The sequence below is a fragment of the Coregonus lavaretus genome, assembly GCF_964263955.1.
Source record: "Coregonus lavaretus genome assembly, chromosome: 3".
Taxonomy (NCBI): domain Eukaryota; kingdom Metazoa; phylum Chordata; class Actinopteri; order Salmoniformes; family Salmonidae; genus Coregonus; species Coregonus lavaretus.
Window position 1 is genome coordinate 25,450,418 of NC_139990.1, and position 22,674 is coordinate 25,473,091.

Below are 22,674 nucleotides of genomic sequence, written 5' to 3' on the forward strand. Positions count from 1 at the left end.
TAATTCATTTATTTCAAATGACTGATTTCCATATATGAACTGTAACATATTTAAAATTGTTGCATGTTGTTTTTATATTTTTGTTCAGTGTATTTAGAGTTAGGCCAACATTTAGAATTTTGAATACGGTTCTTATTCTAGACATTCAGTTACATAACATTGTTTAAATAATCCCCATGTAATGTTTATGGGGAACATGGCTGCATGTTGTAGTGTGCATCATAATGCTCATTATAGACATTCAGTTTTATAGTAATTTTTTTATATTCCACATGTAATGTTAATTAGGAGCTAACATGGCTGCCATAGAATGTTCAAGTGTCATGTAAATGCATCATAATGCAGAAACCTCTTCAAACTGTACTGTCTTTGGTACAGTAGCTACTCCGTCAACCACAGGCAGAAGTGCTGTACAGGGAAAGGGAGGGCTGACGGCGAGGCAAAGTGGGGAGAGAAGAGAGGAAGAACTCGGGGCCTGCCCACATCTTTTCATGCGAAGAAACCGCACTGTTAAAAACGTTAGTAGTTAGGTATAATTATTGTTGATGCATAGCATAGTTTGTTTTAGCATTATTGTTATATCTTACTGTTGGGGTAATATATAGCTAGTATGTTTAAATTGTTTCCAAACTGACCAACTATCACTTGTGAGTTTTCTCTGGTCGGTTGTTGCACTACGCCAGGTAGCTTGGTTGCAAACGGTGGCTAGCTGCACGAATGATACAAAACCTCCTTCTTCTAGCTGTGGCTGCACTGTCTATAGGCCACAATTTTGTTGACTCAGCGTTTGTCACAATCTAGGTAGCTAGTCATTTTAGATATTTCACGTTAGCGAGCTACGTGGTTTGTTATTAGCTTGCTTTGCCATTCGGGCTAGGCTAGCTAGCCAGCAAACGACATGCTTCTTCTTGGCCAAAATGCACACAAAAAACAAATGGGTGTTTATATGTTAGGAAAACATTGGCTGTCAAACGCACGGGCCTGATGCCAAATGTTGACGTTTGCGTCTGTCATTTCATGATATTTTTTGTTGAATTTTTTTCACCCCAGTCCGCGGTCTTGAGTTAGATAGCGGAGTGTGATTGAAGCACGTCTATCGGTGTCCCAGCACGTCTTTTCCACCACGGAGGCAGTAATGGGTGACAGCAGAGGTAAGAAAATGACACCACTGGTGTTTTCGAATGAAGTTCGCTAGCTATCAAGACACTTAAGCATTTTGTCTTTATGTTCCAGCTGCAGTGGTCAACTATAGTTGGTGCATTAGAGATGCTTGTTGACAATATTTGCATTGGCTCAAGGCATAACAAGTTACTAAGCTACCTAACTGAATAGCCTAGTTGGCTATAGCTACCAGGATGCTCTCACAAACTACACAAAAAACTATATCACCCCAGTTTTAGTCAGATTAATCAGTCTGTAATACACACTTATTGGTATATAACGTTACAGCTTGAAACGAATGACTGCAAAATCGTGTAAATGTTCCTTACAAGCCAGAATGTTGAATAAAATTATATTTTAAATTACTCTACCAATTAGTTTTCTGTGGTGTTGGTCCTTCAGGTCGAAATTTGACACAAAATATCCACAAGAAAGTATTGTTTACTCAACCTTTTAGAGCGCCCGGTACTGAAGTTGACATTTCTATCACCTGGCACATGCGCAAAACCATGTAAACACCAGTACATCACTGGAACCTTGCTCCCAGCTATCCAGGACATCTACTCAAAACGGTGCCTGAGGAAGGCCTGCAGCATCATCACATCCCAGCCACGAGCTGTTCACTCCCGACTGTCGGGAAGATGGTATCGGAGCATGAGGTCTGATATCAAAAGGCTCAGAGACAGTTAACATTTACAAGCAATCATCAGACTGCTGAACACTTGAACTGGACTGACCACATTTACATTTTAGTAATTTAGCAGACGCTCTTATCCAGAGCGACTTACAGTTAGTGAGTGACTACCTGCGCTGACGCTCCGCACCTTGGCACACATGCTCTCGCGCGCGCGCGCGCGCGCACACACACACATCACAACTGCTGCTACCAGACTCTTATTATGATTGTTAAATACTGTATTAACTTATGCTAAAATGTTTATTCTACTCTACTGAGCCATTTACTCTGTTCTTATTCTTATATTTTCTTATTTTTTATTGTTGAGAAGGAACCTGCAAGTAAGCATTTAGTTCGATGGTGTATACCATGTGTATCCCGTACATACGACTAACAAAACTTGAAACTTGACTTCAGTTAGTATGCCTGAATTGCATGTACTTCCGTCTTGTGCACGTGCCTTCGGTCATGAGCAAACGTGATGCACGCAACATTCTGGCTTGTAAGGAACATGTACATGATTTTGCAGTCATTAGTTTCAGGCTGTATATACCGATGAATTGCTTATTACAACCGGATTAATCAGACTACCCTGTTTATTCAACCTCCATTGGCTTCCTGTTCAATACAGGATCAAATATAAGATTCTTGCTGCTCACCTTTTTAAGGCCCTCAACGATGATGCACCTAAATACATATGCCAACTTCTAGAGAACTATTCCCCAGCACCCACACTATGATCATCAAACTCAAACAGCCTGGTCACACCAGTTACAAACCTGTGCAGCATGTGGCCCTACACAATTTCTGTGTTTAAAACACAACTAAAGACCTACCTATTCAAGCTAGCTTTTAATGTTTGATCGCTTAATCTGCTTAAAGTCTGTCTTTTGTATTAATAGGTAATGGTTTGATGTATTGTGATTTTTATTTCTACTTCTACTATTCATTGTTGCTGTTTTCTTTTCTACCTCACAGTGCCTTCAGAAAGTATCCCCCCCCACCCCCCTTTTGACTTTTTCCAAATTTTGTGTTACAGCCTGAATTTAAAATGGATTACATTTAGATTTGTTGTCACGGATCTACACACAATACCCTATAATGTCAGTGGAATTTTGTTTTTAGAAGTTTCCAAATTAAAAATAAATACGTCTGAAATGTCTTGAGTCAAGTATTCAACCCTTTTGTTTTGGCAAGCCTAAATAAGTTCAGGAGTAAAAATGTGCTTAACAAGTCACATACAGTGCATTCGGAAAGTATTCAGACCCCTTGACTTTTTCCACATTGTTACGTTACATCCTTATTCTAAAATTGATTGAATAGTTTTTTTCCCTCATCAATCGACACACAATACCCCATAATGACAAAGCAAAAACAGGTTTTTATACATTTATGCACATTTATTACAAATTTAAAACTGAAATATCACATTTACATAAGTATTCAGACCCTTTACTCAGTACTTTGTTGAAGCAACTTTGGCAGCGATCACAGCCTCGAGTCTTTTTGGGGATGACGCTACAAGCCTGGCACACCTGTATTTGGGAAGTTTCTCTCATTCTTCTCTGCAGATCCTCTCAACCTCTTTCAGGTTGGATGGGGAGCGTCGCTGCACAGCTATTTTCAGGTCTCTCCAGAGATGTTCGACCGGGTTCAAGTCCAGGCTCTGGCTTGGCCACTCAAGGACATTCAGAGACTTGTCCCAAAGCCAGTCCTGTGTTGTCTTGGCTGTGTGCTTAGGGTTGTTGTCCTGTTGGAAGGTGAACCTTAGCCCCAGTCTGAGTTTTTTAACCTGCTCCAGAGCGCTTTCATCAAGGATCTCTCTGTACTTTGCTCCGTTAATCTTTCCCTCGATCCTGACTAATCTCCCAGTTCCTGCCGCTGAAAAACATCCCCACAGCATGATGCTGCCACCACCATGCTGCACCGTAGGGATGGTGCCAGGTTTCCTCCAGACGTGACGCTTGACATTCAGGCCAAAGAGTTCAATCGTGGTTTCATCATATCAGAGAATCTTGTTTCTCATGGTCTGAGAGTCCTTTAGGTGCCTTTTGGCAAACTCCAAGCGGGCTTTGTGCCTTTTACTGAGGAGTGGCTTCCGTCTGGCCACTCTACCATAAATTCCTGATTGGTGGAGCGCTGCAGAGATGGTTGTCCTTCTGGAAGGTTCTCCCATCTCCACAGAGTAACTCTGGAGCTCTGTCAGAGTGACCACCGGGTTCTTGGTCACCTCCCTGACCAAGGCCCTTCTTCCCCGATTGCTCAGTTTGGCTGGGCGGCCAGCTCTAGGAAGAGTCTTGGTGGTTCCAAACTTCTTCCATTTAAGAATGATGGAGGTCACTGTGTTCTTGGGGACCTTCAATGCTGCAGATATTTTTTGGTACCCTTCCCCAGATCTTTGCCTCGACACAATCCTGTCTCAGAGCTCTACGGACAATTCCTTCGACCTCATGGCTTGGTTTTTGCTCTGACATGCACTGTCGACTGTGGGACATTATATAGACTGGTGTGTGCCTTTCCAAATCATGTCCAATCAATTGAATTTATCACAGGTGGACTCCATTCAAGTTGTAGAAACATCTCAAGGATGATCAATGGAAACAGGACGCACCTGAGCTCAATTTTGAGTCTCATAGCAAAGGGTCTGAATACTTATGTAAATAAGGTATTTCTGTTTTTTAATACATTTGCGAAATGTTCTAAAAACCTGTTTTCGCTTTGTCATTATGGGATATTGTGTGTAGATTCATGAGGATTTGTATTTATTTAATCCATTTTAGAACAAGGCTGTAATGTAACAAAATGTGGAAAAAGTCACAGGGTCTGAATACTTTCCGAATGCACTGTAAATTGCATGGACTCACTCTGTGTGAAATAATAGTGTTTAACATGATTTTTAAATGACTACCCCATTGCTGTACCCCACATAATTATCTGTAAGGTCCCTCAGTCGAGCAGTGAATTTCAAGCACAGATTCAACCACATTGTAGCTAGGGGAACTTTGCTTTATCTTGGCCAGGTCGCAGTTGTAAATGAGAACCTGTTCTCAACTGGCTTACCTGGTTAAATAAAGGTGAAATAAAAAAAAACAAAGACCGGGGAGGTTATCCAATGGTTCGCAAAGAATGGCAGCTATTGGTAGATGGGTAAAAAAACAAACAGACATTGAATATCCCTTTTGATCATGGTGCAGTTATTAATTACACTTTGGATGGTGTATCATTACACCCAGTCACTACAAAGATATAGGCTCCCTTCCTAACTCAGTTGCCAGAGAGGAAGGAAACCGCTCAGGGATTTCACCATGAGGCCAACAATGATTTTAAATCAGTTACAGAGTTTAATGGCTATGATAGGAGAATTGTGGGTTGATCAACAACATTGTAGTTACGCCACAATACTAACATAAATTATAGTGAAATGAAGGGAGCCTTTACAGAATGTTCCAAAACATGCCTCCTGTTTGCAACAAGGCACTAAAAATTGACCAAGAAATTAACTTTTTGTCCTGAATACAAAGTGTTATGTTTGGGGCAAACCCAACACAACCCATCACTGAGTACCACTCTTCATATTTTCAAGCATGGTGGTCGCTGCAACATGTTATGGGTATGCTCGTCATCGGCAAGGACTAGGGAGTTTTTTGGGATAAAAAGAAACGGAATAGAGCTAAGCACAGGCAAGTCTTACAGCAATTATCTGCTACACACTAGCTCAGCACCGGGTTCAAAATCTCTAGTTTCATGTCAAGTCAAACAGTAGTTAACGAGCCATATACTGCCATCTTCCACCTCTGCACTGTTTTGAGAGAAAAGTTGCGCTGTTCACTGCAGAGCTGCATCGATGCGCTGTCCCAGAGTAGCCAGCCGCGAAAGCAACTTTCCCGCCCTGGTTCTGAGCCGTCTGCATGGTCCTGAAGCCAGCTCTCTGATACCGCTACACTGAATTCGCCTTTTCAATCGGGATTAGAACAATTTTAGTGACCTATTTTAAATAGTTGATGTTGAGCAAGTGTATTGCAACTGCCATACTCTGCCATACCCAATTGACACCCCTGGGCCTAACCCTTGTAAAGTTAAGCACACAAAAAACAAAACAAACTTCATTGTAGCTAGGGGAACTATCATTCATTATTTTCTTAAACTTGAGTTGTATGTAGGGTATCATCACTCTCTGCCATATAATCCCTGTCATTTCTCACCAGATTCCCGCAGCCCAGACAGCTCCTCTGTGTCCTCCCCTCCCTCGGGCCAGCGCTCACCCCCCCTGACCCCCACAGCTGCCGCCATGACGTCTCTGCCGCCCATCACCTCGGCCGTCAACAGCCCCATCAGCAGCATGGGCTCGCCCTTCTCCGTCATCAGCTCCTCCCTGGGGTCGCCATGTCTGCCCGGGACACCCTCGGTGGGCTACGGCCCCATCAGCAGCCCCCAGGTGAGCCCTGAGTTCGACAGGTAGCTAACACTATTCTATTATACCACTCTTCTCCTGTCTCATCTTTCACCTCTCAGGGCCATTCAGAGATGGGCAGTTGGCGCCATGGTCAATAAATGCTGCTTTACAGTAGTGGCCTGTGTGAACCAAGTGTGACTTTATAGGCTGCAGTCAACATGCGTGTATCTGCCAGTATCATCAGCCTCTTTGGTGATTGGTTGAGAAGAGTATCACTTGTTGAGCTCACTTTTATTGTAAATAAACAATTGGCTGCTATTTTACAGCCCCTAAAATGTGCAATATACTGTGATATGTTATTGGTCAATAGTGAAAAATCAATAGTTAAATATCGGGATATCATTTTTGATGATATATCATATAGTTTTGGCAATATTATTTTTGCGCTAGTTGGCTGTACCTGCACCAAAACTCAAGTATTTTTCCTTCATAGCTTGTTCTCCATCCACTTTTATTTCCATGACTGATCAAAACTCGTATTATCATGGCTCTCTCTTGTCCCTCTGCAGCAGACATATGGTGAGCTGTATGTTTGGAACATCGAATCGCAATAAAATCACAGTATCGAATCTCAATACATATAGAATCGCAATAGATATCGTGTCGACAGCTAAGCATCGTGATAATGTCGTATCTTGAGGTCCCTGGCAATTCCCAACTCTACAGGTAAAGTGAAATTGTGTATAACTACCAAAGGCAAACGTGAAACTATACATATCTAGATATTGTAAATCCTTGATTCTTAAAATTCCAGGTAACAATTATATTTTTGTCTGCAAAATCAACCATGAAACAGCATTATTTGGGTACTTTTTAAACATGTTGCCCTGTTCTTAATTGTATGGTAGAAGTAGGCTGTTTGTCTCTCGGTCGTACACTTTGAATGCGTTCTGACTTTAAAAACCTCACAAAATATTAAATTAATTCAGTAATGATTAAATGATGACATTTTAGATCAAGGGTGCCAGTGGATGAATCATTGGTTGCCATCAAAACCACACATCAAAAGATCAAACTCTCTCTGTCCTCCTCCTGCATATGACTAGAAAATAGGGAACATATTCTGCAATATTTCCATGAAAGATATACATAAAATCCATACATTCACATGCACAAAGTACAGTTTTTAAATATACGTTTAATTTATCTGCATCTGCAAAAATTGTTGATTAAAAAAATAATATATATATATATTTTTTTAAATGATTTGTCCAAGGGGCTCGTAGTGACAGCATAGTAGTGAATATCCAAACAAATACCCAGACTGTCCATCTCTGAGTGTACCCACCCCTCTTTCTGCCCTCTACTTTATCCCTTTCTTTCTACTTCACAGATCAATATGTATACCAGGAGTGCAGAGGTAAGACCCCCCCCCATCACCACCTCTGCTTTTCTCTTTATTTTGATTTGTATTCCCTCCATCTCCTCTCACATCAGATGGTCCTTTTCAGTGTTATTTCTCCTCCTCTCCCTCCCTTGCTTTTTCTCTTTCTCCTCCCCCCATTTCACTTTTTGCCTCTGATTCTCCTCAAACGTCCTCATGAATTAATCCGGCTATGAGGATGCCCTGAGACTTAACTGCTTAAACTGGTGATGGTGAGAAGTGCTCTGTAATCTCTATTGCTTTGAGGGCGAGGGAGGCGGGGTCCAGATGCTCCTTTCTCCGCCAATGATGCCTGGATGTGCGAACGGGAAATTTAATGTGGCTTTAATACTGATCAAACAGCCCACTCAAAAAGATAACTGCCGTTATGTATGTGATTGTTGGATGCATGAAAGTGATGATGTTTTTTGTTTTTTTTCTTGAAATATGACAGCTCTGCATCTGACTCCAAATAATCAAACTAAGGAGTGATGTGCTGTCATTACGTGACATTATCAGTGACGCATAAATGACTTCTCCTCTCCTACCCCTTTTTAATGAAATATTTCCCCTCTCACTCCTCCCCTATCACATCCCCCTTTTCTCTCGGCCTCCAGATCAACTCCACAGTGTCCATGTCGGGCCTCCATCCGGTCAGCAGCTCGGACGACGTGAAGCCTCCGTTCGGGCTGGGGGGCCACAGCCCAGGGGGCCCCATGCTCTCCCAAAAGCGCCTGTGTGCCATCTGTGGTGACCGCTCCTCCGGTAACTTTAGGCCCAATCCCAAATCGGCCCCTAGACCCTATGCACTTGTAGAGATCGGAGATTAATTGAATGGGGTATGCAATATGGCGACAACCCCACCCAGCCTGTAAGAAGAGAAGTTGAAATATTTACTCTTCGATCTGTAGGACAGGCTAGGGGTTGATTTAGGGTCTGTGTCAGGGGGGATCTGAGCGAGAAGCACTAGTGGTGCAATATGCTTTGTTTATTTTACAGGCGTTGAATGGAATTTAGTTAGGTGGTGTCGATTTTTCCCATGAATTTGGGATTGACACCTTCAGATTTCTGCTGTGCATATGGATCTACACAACATATGGCATGGACTTATACCCTTATGGTATGGAAACGTCAGATAACCCTCGATTTGGGGTGAACTACTCCTTTCCTTTCCATAGTGTAGAAAATTTAAAAAAAGCTGCATAACATTTTTTCAACACAGCAGGGAACTGTTTTTCCATCTCTCCCTTGTCTGTACCAGTTCAGTTTCTACTATAAGGGAGCGAAACACTTCATGTATTTTCATTACCATCACACCTGAAGAACTATGCGCTCTAGGCTTAGTGCCTGAATGATTGAAAGTGGTTTGTTGCTGATGTAACCTTTCCTCCTTTTGCTATCCCCCTATTCCCTCTCTATTTCTGTCTGTCTTTTTGCATTCCTCTTTCTTGTCATTCTCTCTCTCTCTCTCTCTCTCTCTCTCTCTCTCTCTCTCTCTCTCTCTCTCTCTCTCTCTCTCTCTCTCTCTCTCTCTCTCTCTCTCTCTCTCTCTCTAGGTAAGCACTACGGGGTACACAGCTGCGAGGGCTGCAAGGGTTTCTTCAAGCGCACGGTGCGCAAGGACCTGAGCTACACCTGCCGGGACAACAAGGACTGCCTGGTGGACAAGCGCCAGCGCAACCGCTGCCAATACTGCCGCTACCAGAAGTGCCTGGCCTGTGGCATGAAGAGGGAAGGTAAAGGAGAGCCCAGCAGTCTGCTATCCTCAACTAGCATTCAATATGTCTTATTAAAGGGCAACACTATCACCAGGTAAGGTATGGCTTGAAATGGAAGGAGAGAGGGACGCAATGAGGGATATGAAGAGTGAGACTGCACAAAGACAGAAAGAGTGAGGGAGAGCTAGGATCCTTATTGAAATTGGGTCTGACTTGCTACAGAAAGAACACTAAGAAAGTAGAGGGATGGGGCACCTTGTGTACCTTAACCAGATGATCCCCACTCACCAACCATCCTGTTGCCCTGCTGAAATAACACTGTTTGACATTGTTGACAAAAAGATTGTATAGCCTACTTGCTATAAAACTATTTCCAATTGCTGTTTTAAATCCACTGAAATAATCTATGTATAATAAAGATGTCTAAGAGCGTTTAAGATTTTCTTTGAATATTGTAATAGGAATTTCGAAGGGGAGAGTATTGATTGTACTCAAAGGGGATGGAAAGAGCGAGAAACAGAGTTGGAGAGAGGGGGATGGAGAGCCTTGTAAACACTAACCCCTGTCCCCCTCTCTCCCCTCTTGTTTCCTCTCTCCCTTCTTCTGTAGTGGTCCAAGATGAACGACAGAGATGTAAGGAGGGACGGAGGGAGGGATGGGTGTGAGAGAGAGATTGAGAGAATAGCATTTCATTTGGTGGGGGGAATAGTGCAGAGTACCTGTTATGTCGTTTTATGTCAGTGCTCAGAAATGGACCATACCACACAAAAGACGTCGCTCTCTTGCCTACAAGACTTTGAAACAATCATCCTATTCTAATGTTTGTAAATGTTTCAAGTGTTTTATTTGGTCAAGAGGTAAAACAACAATATGTTATGTTGTTTTGTTATGATGGTCCATTTCTGTGTGAGGTATGTTGCAGAATGTATTGGTATGAAACAGGGGTCTGAAACTCAAATTACCAGGTGCAACGTAAGTCTTACGGCCCTGATATACTATAGCCATCGGGCGTACGGCATTGCCATCAGCCATTGAGGAAATGCTTCCTTTGAAATCCATGAAATCTGCTTCACTGCCCGTGTTGCGCTCGCATTGCGTCACGTCCAATGGCAAGCTCTAGAATCGCAGAGGTTCAATTCTTGACGCCTGCGTTCATTCTATCTTGTGAATTGGAATAATGAGAAATAAAGTTGATTTTGATTGCGTATGGCCTCGACTACACCACTGGTTAATTTACTAAGATTTATGAAGTCAAGAAGCTACTACTACTAGCTAGCTACGTTGACTAGCTAGGTTCATAATGTAAACAAAAGCAACTTGTGTAATTAGAGGATCATTTAGTAAAAACACTACCAACTATTTAATGAGTACTTCCGAAAAGACTGGACCAAAGCTATTGTACTTACGCATAATCAATGAATATGGCACGATACATTAAGGGAAAATAGAATAAAGAAGCTCCTCCCTCTCTGCTCCTCTCTGCTCTCAAAACAACGCTCTGTGTAGCAGGTAGGACTGCATTCTCTGATAGTGGTGCACGGATGACTGGTATTGTTGTGCCAGTTTATGTGGTCTGGGGTGACTCCAAAGAGATATAACCTGTAATGTGCCATAGGGATAAACCTTATTGTGGGTTGATTCTAATAGGAAAATTCTCTTGAGGGCTGATGGGAATCAGATATCAGTCTTGGGGCCGCAAGAAAGCAGCTTGCGAGCCTGGTGTGGCCCCCAGGCCTTGAGTTTGAGACCCCTGGTGTGAAAGGTAAAGATAGCATTGTTGTTTGAACTAACCGGGAAATGTACATATCTGTGTATCTCGCTCTGTCTCCTTTTCTCTACCTGTCTCATTCTTTACTTTACTCACTTCACATTCCTCTCTTTCTTGACTTTTTTCTTGCTCTCTTTATTCTTTCCTATTTCTCCTCCCTTTTTTTGTTTCCCCACCTTTCTCTCTCACCGTTCTTTTTCTTCTTCACTTTGCTTCCCGTTTGCTCTCGCTCTCATCTCATTGCCTTTTCCTGCTCTTTCTTTATCTTTTCACCCTCCATCCTTCTCCCCCTGCTGCTCCCTTGCTTTCCCCTCTCATCCTCCCCTCCTTCCCTCTCTCCTTCCCTCTGCCCTTCCTGTGCCCCTGCAGCCGTGCAGGAAGAGCGCCAGAGGAACAAGGAGCGGGAGAGCGAGGTGGAGTCGACCAGCGCTGTCAACGAGGAGATGCCCGTGGAAAAGATCCTGGAGGCCGAGATGGCCGTGGAGCAGAAGACTGAGCTGCATGCCGACGGGAGCTCCGGGGGCAGCTCGGTAAATTTGTCTGTGTGACACACCATCTGGCCCTGCGATGCACACATACCAACTTCTCATACTCCGTTCCTCACACTGTCTATTATTATTTCTAGACATTTGATTGTGCGACTGCGCCAACAATTTATTGTGATTACAATATATTCTGAGACCACAAACCTACTTAGTTTAAATGTGACCCAGAGGTCTCCAGTCTCTATTTTGTGCCCTATGTTGAAGCCAGTCTCTCTCCCTCTGTTTCTCTCTCCAGCCCAACGACCCAGTCACCAATATCTGCCAGGCTGCAGACAAGCAGCTGTTTACCCTAGTGGAGTGGGCAAAGAGGATCCCCCACTTCTCTGAGCTGGCCCTGGACGACCAGGTCATCCTGCTACGTGCCGGTATGCTCAAAAAGCCTTCGCCTTTCATGTTCATCGGCACCAAATGGAAGAAAGCAAACTGAAACAGTGAGGGACTAACTGGACATATCCAATAAAACATTATTATTTTTTGTTGTCATGCCCCATAATGAACACGGCCCTGCTCAGCTTTGACCTCATTAAATCCCAGCCGTACACAGGACTACATGGATAGGCTGATAACCCTGTCTCTCTCCAGGTTGGAACGAGCTGCTGATCGCTTCCTTCTCTCACCGCTCTATCAGCGTGAAGGACGGCATCCTATTGGCCACCGGCCTGCACGTGCACAGGAACAGTGCCCACAGCGCTGGCGTGGGAGCCATCTTCGACAGGTAACACACACAGGCACATGCACATGTGCGATGGACCTCGGTGAAGCACGTAGAAGCAACCTTTTACATGTTCATTTTCAAAGAGAAGCTTATAAACTGCAGGGAGAATAATTGAAAAAAAGGTGCATTCTGCATTGGTTTTATGCTCAGTTTTCAATTAACAGTCAACACTTAGTGTTTTTGGAATGGCAGTTTATTTTATTTTATCATACACGCCATCATATACAGTGGGGAAAAAAAGTATTTAGTCAGCCACCAATTGTGCAAGTTCTCCCACTTAAAAAGATGAGAGAGGCCTGTAATTTTCATCATAGGTACATGTCAACTATGACAGACAAAATGAGAAGAAAACAAAATCAGAAAATCACATTGTAGGATTTTTTATGAATTTATTTGCAAATTATGGTGGAAAATAAGTATTTGGTCAATAACAAAAGTTTCTCAATAATTTGTTATATACCCTTTGTTGGCAATGACACAGGTCAAACGTTTTCTGTAAGTCTTCAAGGTTTTCACACACTGTTGCTGGTATTTTGGCCCATTCCTCCATGCAGATCTCCTCTAGAGCAGTGATGTTTTGGGGCTGTCGCTGGGCAACACGGACTTTCAACTCCCTCCAAAGATTTTCTATGGGGTTGAGATCTGGAGACTGGCTAGACCACTCCAGGACCTTGAAATGCTTCTTACGAAGCCACTCCTTCGTTGCCCGGGCGGTGTGTTTGGGATCATTGTCATGCTGAAAGACCCAGCCTTGTTTCATCTTCAATGCCCTTGCTGATGGAAGGAGGTTTTCACTCAAAATGATACATGGCCCCATTCATTCCTTTACACGGATCAGTCGTCCTGGTCCCATTGCAGAAAACAGCCCCAAAGCATGATGTTTCCACCCCCATGCTTCACAGTAGGTATGGTGTTCTTTGGATGCAACTCAGCATTCTTTGTCCTCCAAACACGACGAGTTGAGTTTTTACCAAAAAGTTATATTTTGGTTTCATCTGACCATATGACATTCTCCCAATCCTCTTCTGGATTATCCAAATGCACTCTAGCAAACTTCAGACGGGCCTGGACATGTACTGGCTTAAGCAGGGGGACACGTCTGGCACTGCAGGATTTGAGTCCCTGGCGGCGTAGTGTGTTACTGATGGTAGGCTTTGTTACTTTGGTCCCAGCTTTCTGCAGGTCATTCACTAGGTCCCCCCGTGTGGTTCTGGGATTTTTGCTTACCGTTCTTGTGATCATTTTGACCCCACGGGTGAGATCTTGCGTGGAGCCCCAGATCGAGGGAGATTATCAGTGGTCTTTTATGTCTTCCATTTCCTAATAATTGCTCCCACAGTTGATTTCTTCAAACCAAGCTGCTTACCTATTGCAGATTCAGTCTTCCCAGCCTGGTGCAGGTCAAAAATGTTGTTTCTGGTTTCCTTTGACAGCTCTTTGGTCTTGGCCATAGTGGAGTTTGGAGTGTGACTGTTTGAGGTTGTGGACAGGTGTCTTTTATACTGATAACAAGTTCAAACAGGTGCCATTAATACAGGTAATGAGTGGAGGACAGAGGAGCCTCTTAAAGAAGAAGTTACAGGTCTGTGAGAGCCAGAAATCTTGCTTGTTTGTAGATGACCAAATACTTATTTTCCACCATAATTTGCAAATAAATTCATTAAGAATCCTACAATGTGATTTTCTGGAGGAAAAAAATCTCAATTTGTCTGTCATAGTTGACGTGTACCTATGATGAAAATTACAGGCCTCTCTCATCTTTTTAAGTGGGAGAACTTGCACAATTGGTGGCTGACTAAAAACTTTTTTTCCCCACTGTATACACTTTACCATACATGTGTTTTGTAGAACATATTTTCCAGTCATAGTCATCCATTGAAGCATTAAAATGGTGGCCAATTATCCCTGTTACAGTTATTATTCATTAAATGGCCATTTCTCTTCAGAGTCCAGATGAGTTTGTTGAAATGAGCTGAATAATTTTCCTGACGAAAGGGAGAATGGAGAACTTGCGGTAGAGTTCGTGCATATATTATGATTACATTTTGTGAAGTTTTTGTTCATTTTGGACTATGGTGAGGATTCTTTCGGCTGTTCGAGCACACAGCATTTTTTATGGATGCAAGCCGAAGTTCAGAGACGAAGTCTACGCCCCTTCGTTGGTAATTGGTCAACAGTAGGGATTCTTCAATAAAGTCTTTGTTGTCATTCAACAAGAGACGACTTGTTTTCATGCAAATCTTTTCATTGAAAAATACTGCACCAAACATCTTAGTTAGATGAAATATTGTGCGAATAAGATCTCTTCGGCAAAAACGTCAAAATGAATGACAGATTTCTTGAGTTATCTTCAATTAATTCTGACTATTTTGAGGAAGTGTATACTGGCTACGGCGTAACAAAATGTATTTTTTTCCTCATTTTTCTAGCGAAGGTCTTTTAAGGGAGTATGCAAGCACACTCGTTCGGTTCGGCTAGCCGAGTTGGGTTAGGTGCCAGCCGACCTGAAGCATGCTGACGCCTTTAGTCTGCCTCTAGAATGACACAGCATGCCAGAACGCTGGGGACTAATGCTTCATGTACTGTAGACGTTACTGTTGATTTCACTAGGATAAACCCCCCCCACCCCAAATACAGCCACACACACTGCACACTCATCTATTCCATTTTACATTGGCAGATGTCAGTATTTTATTCAGTAGCATAAAATAGCCTTTAATCAAGCGGCATGGCACCTGTCTTGAGTAAAATCCTGCGCTCATCACAGCTGTCAAGGAACAGGCTTGCCCAACCCAACTCAATAGGGTCGCCACATCACATGGTGTGAATTCATTGTTTATTACACAATAATTACATTGTTATTAATAGTTTGTAAGCTGCTAGACTCCCAATTCCCACACAAACTTAAGCATCTCTTGGATTAACTGGTTGCAGGCTTTTGTTTCAGATTCATCGCAATCTAGACATCCAAGCGTAAATGTGGTCCACTGAATGTTTTTATTTTTTAGAAATTAATCAATTCTCATTTTTTATCCTCACGTCTCTTTATTTTGTTTCATTAAAAAAACATTTTTTTCTTTCATTCATTTATGATTTATGCCAAATCGATTTGATTAACATGATTAAACTGCCCTGATCATATTACTGCATTGTTCCTTTTATTGATTACTATTTATTACGCTCCTCTATTGGCTTATGCTTCTCTGCTCTACTCATTGGCTCATGCTAATACCCATAACCCTTTTGTGCTGATTTGGATAAACCAGTTACATTTAGAATTGTTTTAATGATCCATACTTACCCAGGAAGTTCTATATCGAGGGTACAATGAAGTATGCCTAAGACGCTACAGTAGTCAAGATAAGTAATACTGTATAGAACTGTTTGCCCTATTTCAATCTGACCCAATATGACATTTTTCTCCTCTAGATCTTGTCTGTGCTCAAACGTCTCAGATCTATTTATTGCTGTGTACATTAGCATATTTCTGTCATTCCTCAAGCTTTACTTCCCATAGTGCTATCTAAAACATTTTCATCAGGCCAAGTCTCCATCAACAAGAGCCTGTAGCTTGTTACTCCCAGAAGTGGAACTGGGCACCAAAATGCACTGCAGAGTCTAACCTACCTGTTCTTCTGGGCCCAAACCAACGCAGGGGGGACAATGTAATAACAATGTAACTGTGTAATAACATTGTAATAACACATTGTAATTGAATACACAGGGAGAGTGCGCACAATGCAGAGGTTGGGGCCATATTTGACAGGTAATGACATCACTACACGTCTACCTTCCCCTATCGACAACGAACACAAACAAAACAAATTAAACAACGCCACAAAAAAAAACTTTTCTTGGCCCAGTTGTTGAGTGAGAGAATCTGGCAAAGAAAGTGCTGTAATTTGCCCAGGTAAAAGAGCGGGTCGTTCGTGTTTCAGTGAGTGTTGTGTTCTGTTTCTCCTCTTTTCTGTCGTAGCGCAGGCTCGACTGGTCGCTGGCGCAGCGTTGACAGAACACCGGCTGCATACTTTCCTTCCTTCATTTTCTTTCTGTCCTTATTGAATTATTGCATTACGCAACATTTGTGCAATGTGCAGTAGTTTATAAATAAGAAAAGTGTGGTTTGGGCTATTGCTTGGATGGAATTGTATAGATTATGTGTGGTTATAGTGTAACGTGTAAATGCATAGTGTAAAGAGGATGTTAGACTTGTATCCCAGCCCCCTGCCCTTCTGTTAATTTCTCTATTTGACTGCTGCATCGTTGAGTGGAACTGCAGTGAGCCCTAGAGCAGATGCTAACCCATCTCCTCCTGTTCTCTTGTCCCTCTGTCACACCTCCCTCTCCTCGACCCTGGTTGTAGAGTTCTCACCGAGCTGGTCAGTAAGATGAGAGACATGCAGATGGATAAGACGGAGCTCGGCTGCCTCCGAGCCATCATCCTTTTCAACCCAGGTAATCATTTCAGCTCAAATAATGATTTGAGACAAGATAACGATTTTAAGCCATTTCAGCCCAGATATAGCATGATGTCAGGAAGAATCACCCGTTAATTATTCTCAGTGCTATAATGCCTGTGTTTGTTCCTGCGTTCAGATGCCAAGGGCCTGTCCAGCCCCAGTGAAGTGGAATTGCTGAGGGAGAAGGTGTACGCATCGCTGGAGGCCTATTGTAAGCAGAGATACCCGGACCAGCAGGGCAGGTACAAAATAAACACACGCACTATAGCACCTATCCACACAATACACCCACATCACCGCCATGATTGACCTCCCTCGTTCTCCCCATCGCCCCAGGTTCGCTAAGCTACTCCTCCGGCTGCCAGCGCTGCGCTCCATTGGCCTGAAGTGCCTGGAGCACCTGTTCTTCTTCAAGCTGATTGGCGACACCCCTATCGACACGTTCCTCATGGAGATGCTAGAGGCGCCCCACCAGCTAACCTAGGAACCAGGTTCTGCCCTGGTCCTTTTTGCACCAGGGGTTCTAGTTCCGGCACCCTTGTTCTGGGGCTTCACCGTGTCTGCTGGTTTTGACGTCCCTCTCACACCAACCCCACCACCCCTTCTTCACCCATCACCCCCCCCCCCTCCAAGCTTAAAAACACACTTTTACCAACACACACAGAAACAACTTTTTCACAGTAGGGGTTAAGACACATGGAAATATCTCCTTTTTAACCGCATATACAAGTATTATCATGAGTTAGCCTTCAGTTGGTAGTCTCAAGCTTTGAGTGTAAACGCTTCTGCGAATCCGGTAGACCTCTCAGCTTATTGTGGGGTTCGTAGGTTATTCAGATACATTACTGTGCGCATAGATATGACGAGAGGCTTACTCAGTCTTAGGTTTTACTCTTGGATTTACCCCAAACCCGTCATGATCAGGTGCGTAATATTTCAATCAACGGTCACCCAACTTTCCCAGCTTCTATTGGTCGGGACACAGCCAATGGAGGCAGACACGCCCCTATCAGTTCACCAATCCGAATGTGATTTGAATACTATGCTTTATTAATGCTTAAATGCGCTGAATTCATTCTGAAGTACTGTACTCATAAAATGAGACCTTTTTAAGGCATTGAAATCCAAGGAGGGGGCACTTTGTTTGGCCCTTCTTAAAGCGCACACCAGGCTTTCAAAGAAAAAAACTGACTTGTAAGATGTTTTCTTTTGTTGAATTTTGTTGTTTGGTCTCTTTAAGTCCAAACAAGGGCCATTGGGCACAGGAGGTGCAACCTTGTTCAAGAGCACTGCGTCCATTGGTGCTGTTGTAGATGTTTCTTTTGTTTGATACCCTCTACTTGCTAATGGTCATTTTTGCACTCTGTGAAACATTACTGTGTAAGTAAACATTTGTTGCAGAACCCCATCTGCCCATCTTTAAGAAACTGGGGTAACCACAACGAACCTCTCCCCATCTCTCATCATATGTCTTCTTAAGAGCCAAGGTGTTAATGGCTGTGCTTCGTTCTGTGAAATGGCCGTCCGTTCAAGAAACCAGGATATCGTTGGATATCTTGTTCTATTGGTCTACTATACCCCTACAACTTCTCTTCTGAATCCTCAGCTTGTGTCAGTCAGTGCTTGCAGCCTCTTTCCGTTAACTTTTTACAATATGTAAATAAGATGACACATCTACTCCTTCACTAGAGTACGACTGGGCAATCCCAATATGTGCATACAGTAGGGAAAACACAGGGGTTAGCGAGCATGTTAGCACACACAACAAAAAGTATGCCCCGATAGCACGAGCTACAATATGAACAGATTTTGTACACATTCAATATGTACTGTAAAAAAAAAATTATTACCAATAGACTGGAGTTTAAGCTTGAAAAACCCACCTCATTGTCACTAACTATTAGGTCGATAGTAGTTGTGCTAGTAGTTCCGTCACTCTTGATGTTATGGTATTCTTTCGGGCAACTGTCGGCAGGGTGATAGACCCCGCCCCCTTAGGCTGGCCAGCCTCTGACAATACGGCCTGTTTATTGTGGAGCTGATTGGCTGGCTTTTGCTGATGACCGTGCCAGCCATCTACTGCGACTGTAATTGGTATTACACAAAGCTATGCACCAGGGGCCGATCCAGCTCCCCATAACAGAACTAGACGTCAACACATTAGATACAAACTTTGAACATAAATATTAAAAGAGCATCGTTACACACAACGTGAGCAATATTGGCGGATGCATAAAGATTGAGACCATATTGTGGGCATAGAAGGATTTAGATATGTGGGTCGTTTAGGAAGTATATTTGGAGATTGGTGTTATTTACCATTCAGAACAGAAATTAGGATGAAGAATAGAGGTTGCTATATCACTTACTGGACAGAAGTTCAGCTGTCCTAAACAACTCATGTGGTCTTACAATTATAGATCTGCTGGTTTACACCAGAGGAGACTGGTGGTAGGCACTATAGGAGGATGTGCTCATTGTAATGGCTGGAATGGAATTTACATTTTAGTCATTTAGAACATGCTCTTATCCAGAGCTACTTACAGGAGCAATTAGGGTTAAGTGCCTTGCTCAAGGGCACATCAACATATTTTTCACCTAGTCGGCTCAGGGATTCGAACCAGCAACCTTACGGTTAGTGGCCCAACTGTCTTAACCGCTAGGCTACCTGCCGCCCATTCAATGGAATGCAGTCAAACACGTTGTTTCCATGTGTTTTTAGTGTTTGGTACCATTCCATTTATTCCATTCCAGCCATTACAATGAGCCCGTCCTCCTATAGCTCCTCCCACCAGCCTCCTCTGGTTTACACCAATACAAACACAGTACACAAACAAAAAATTAAGAGTGTGCAAGTACACACCTCCACCTTTTTCTCTCTTGAAACTGAGGTCTACTTAAAATAGGATTCCCACTCGGCTGTACTCTTTTCAGCCGATCCCCTAGATTCACTTGCAGTCAGCCCTTTCTGGCAAGAGAGGAACACCTCCCCCATGTAATGTGGATATGTAGGATGATACCTGTCTAACAGGGTGGCCTACTCCAAGCCTGTGAACAGGCAGTGGGAGCACTGTAGACTATTTACATACCTGTCGGTTTATGTATGTCTATGCATGTGAACATGCACATGTTCTGTACCTCAGTGTCCAGATTGTGAATGTACAGAATGCTTGTCGCATCACGATTTCAGAATCAGTGGCTGCAGAATAAAATTAGCGAGTAGAACTCGAGGTCAGTCTAACGAAATAGTTCCCACAGGGTAGACTATCTTATATGTGTGCATCCCCAATGTGAACCATAATCTTGTCACGACGCTGGCAAAAGCCCCTCGTGCAATTCCCTCATGTTTTTTTTGAAGCTTCCTCAGTTGAATATGAACGCCTTTCAGTCTCCCATTTCTTAACACTAGAAAAGCCTGGCGTCGAGTCATTTTGACTCCCAACATTCAACAGTCTAGTAAATTAATTTCATATATGCTATCGGATAAATAATATTTTGGTTGTGTTTATGGAGGTATAGGGTAACATTAGAATGGCAAAAAAATAATTATTTCAAAGAACAAAATTCCATTTTCATTAGTTTATGTTACTGTAGGCTATCGGTTGCCTCATGCTCAAGTGTGGTTATTATTGGAAAAGTGATATTTTGAAATAGAGCCATTTTTGGATACTATATAGAAATCAAAACGTCTTACCTGCATGTGACTGTAGGAGGATTTTAAAAAGTCAGTTGTCGCTCCGAAAAAGACATGACCTCTTTAAAACTGCTTATAACACAAATTATGTTTGTGATATCGAAATTCTAACATGCGTGTGTTACATATACTTATTTAGGACGGAGGGGGGCATGACTTTAAAAATGGTAGAGATATTTCAATTTTAAATTCATATTGAGTCAAAATGACTCACTTCTAATGCTAAAACAGTGCATTTAAAGTGAATCCCTTGCTATGCTGTGTCTTATCCTATACAATTAAGTTTAACTATAAGCAGAGATGATTTAGTACAGTATACGTATAACAGCCCTATAAAAACTATACAGGTTCTATAAGCTAAGCATTTTCAGGTTGTTCAGGCAGACAGTTTATGAGAAGAAGATTTTTTTAAACTGCCTGTACAGTATGTTTATGTGCCTGTGTTGATATGTCACTATGTTGAGATAGACCTTGGAGATAGACTGCCGGCTTGCGGCCCAAAGACGCGTGTCCCTCGTGACCGCGTGCACTCAAGGCAGACGCGGGGACCTTTTCTTACATTAAGTATCTCCAACTTACTTTTGAAATCACTTGCTTTAAAAAAAAATGCTTCTTTATTCAACTTTTGGGGGCTGTGAATCTGACATGTATTGGTATCTAGCGGGTGCAATACTTATTTAATAGGCACCCTGGTGCAAAGGTCAACTCTGTGATGATCAAACACCCCATGCGGTTGGTTGGTTTGTGCCACCATGTGATGTAACACTGCCAAACAGGTGTGAAGGCCAGCGTTGGTGCTGTGCCACGCTGAGGTCCAATGGCTGACTGTTGAGAGTATTCAGAGTGTTGTGCCTTGTCACTAAAGAAGGCCCCTTTATAAGCAAGGGGGGAGGCACTAGTCAGGGGGCGAACTTGAAGGCCAGTGGCCCCTATGGTGCTTTTGCTGTGCATTGGTGCTTTTTCTAAGAGTCGCCCTTGCTTTGATTGCCAAGAGGGCAGAGATACAAGCTAGGAACGTGTACAGATAATTTTGCTATTTGGATCACGGTTCCGTGTCCAGTGCAAACAGGAGTGTGTTTATGTAGAAAAATATGCGTTGGACACTGACAGCAAACCTTGGCTTCAGCTGAGAAAAAAAAGTGGAGCCAATGCATTGATCTCAAAGTTGCGTGCTGAAGTCACGCCTCTGGATAGTGTCCCATTACATGGATGAACTTGAGGGGAGGGCCAACTCAACATGGTAGACGCCACTCTCAGAGGAGGAGAATTCATTCAAAGTGGGAGAAGTGCTTTGGGTGGGGCATAGGGTGGTAGACTTTCACTTGATCAGATGTTGTTATGTTGATCAAGAGAAGCTGTTTTCTTTAGATCTAGAGATTACCTGTCATTGACTACCGCCAAAATACACTGCTTCTTTGTTGTGTTTGACTCCTTTGACCGCACTATTAATCTTTCTGTATTCAGGAGTATTAAATAAATGCAGAAACTGTTATAACACGTGGGATCTTAAGTTTACTTTTTCTCATGTCTATTTTTTGTCGCGTTTTTATCTCTGACTTCAGCATACATGTGGAAATGATTGACTATTTTGTGTGTTTTGGGGAAAGAAAGCAAATTGTTTTTTTTGTGTCATTAATTCGGAATCTGTTCTGTTTGTTGTATCATGTCCGAGTAAAATGTTTTAATACTGTACCATTCCTGTCTTGGTGGATTTTGTCTGTCCATGCTTTTCAGTGCATGTTTCAAAAGAAGCGTTCAAAGAACAATGTGGAACATTTGACATGTTGGAAGCTTGACAACCATGCACTATTGGACTCAACATTTTGATTTAGATCAATTATACATTCTGATGTTCTGAGTTGATATGAATCAGTGTAAGTATTTTCCACAGGCTTCATAGAGAAAATAACTGGTTGTCTAATAAATTGAATCTCTTGATTGGCCTTTGTGTGCCCCCGTGTCAAGAAATGGAATCGTATGGTCCTCAGTCCAGCAGGACCCCCGGGCCTCGAGTGCCCAGTGGCGCTGTAGTTTAGCGATGAATCCACCAGAGGGAGCGCCGACCTATGTCCGCCCGTTCATTCAACTACACGGTGTCCTTTCTACCCCGGCCTGCTGTTA

General features: G+C 42.8%; 1 protein-coding gene across 3 annotated transcripts; it reads left to right on the forward strand.

Annotated features, from left to right (window-relative positions):
* The first annotated feature begins 395 nt into the window (after positions 1-395).
* On the forward strand, positions 396-22,245 carry LOC311124258 (retinoic acid receptor RXR-beta-A). Of its 3 annotated transcripts, XM_084158274.1 has the most exons (14): positions 396-518; positions 1,051-1,151; positions 6,043-6,272; positions 7,624-7,650; positions 8,271-8,418; positions 9,210-9,389; positions 9,981-10,004; positions 11,509-11,669; positions 11,920-12,049; positions 12,267-12,399; positions 16,124-16,165; positions 16,763-16,854; positions 16,996-17,101; positions 17,196-22,245. In XM_084158274.1, exons 2-14 carry the CDS (start codon positions 1,136-1,138, stop codon positions 17,341-17,343), a joined length of 1,437 nt encoding a protein of 478 aa, XP_084014400.1. In that variant the 5' UTR covers positions 396-518; positions 1,051-1,135; the 3' UTR covers positions 17,344-22,245. The 3 variants fall into 3 exon arrangements, with proteins under 3 accessions (XP_084014400.1, XP_084014402.1, XP_084014401.1); XM_084158276.1 differs by lacking the exon at positions 16,124-16,165; XM_084158275.1 differs by lacking the exon at positions 7,624-7,650 and having other exon boundaries at positions 411-518.
* The last annotated feature ends 429 nt before the right edge of the window (positions 22,246-22,674 follow it).

What these genes read in the sequence shown, in the direction of transcription:
- LOC311124258 (XM_084158274.1), top strand. An exon ending in TGTATACCAGGAGTGCAGAG is followed by an intron (nt 7,651 to 8,270) that starts GTAAGACCCCCC and finishes CTCGGCCTCCAG; the next exon opens with ATCAACTCCACAGTGTCCAT. An exon ending in CTGTGGCATGAAGAGGGAAG is followed by an intron (nt 9,390 to 9,980) that starts GTAAAGGAGAGC and finishes CTTCTTCTGTAG; the next exon opens with TGGTCCAAGATGAACGACAG.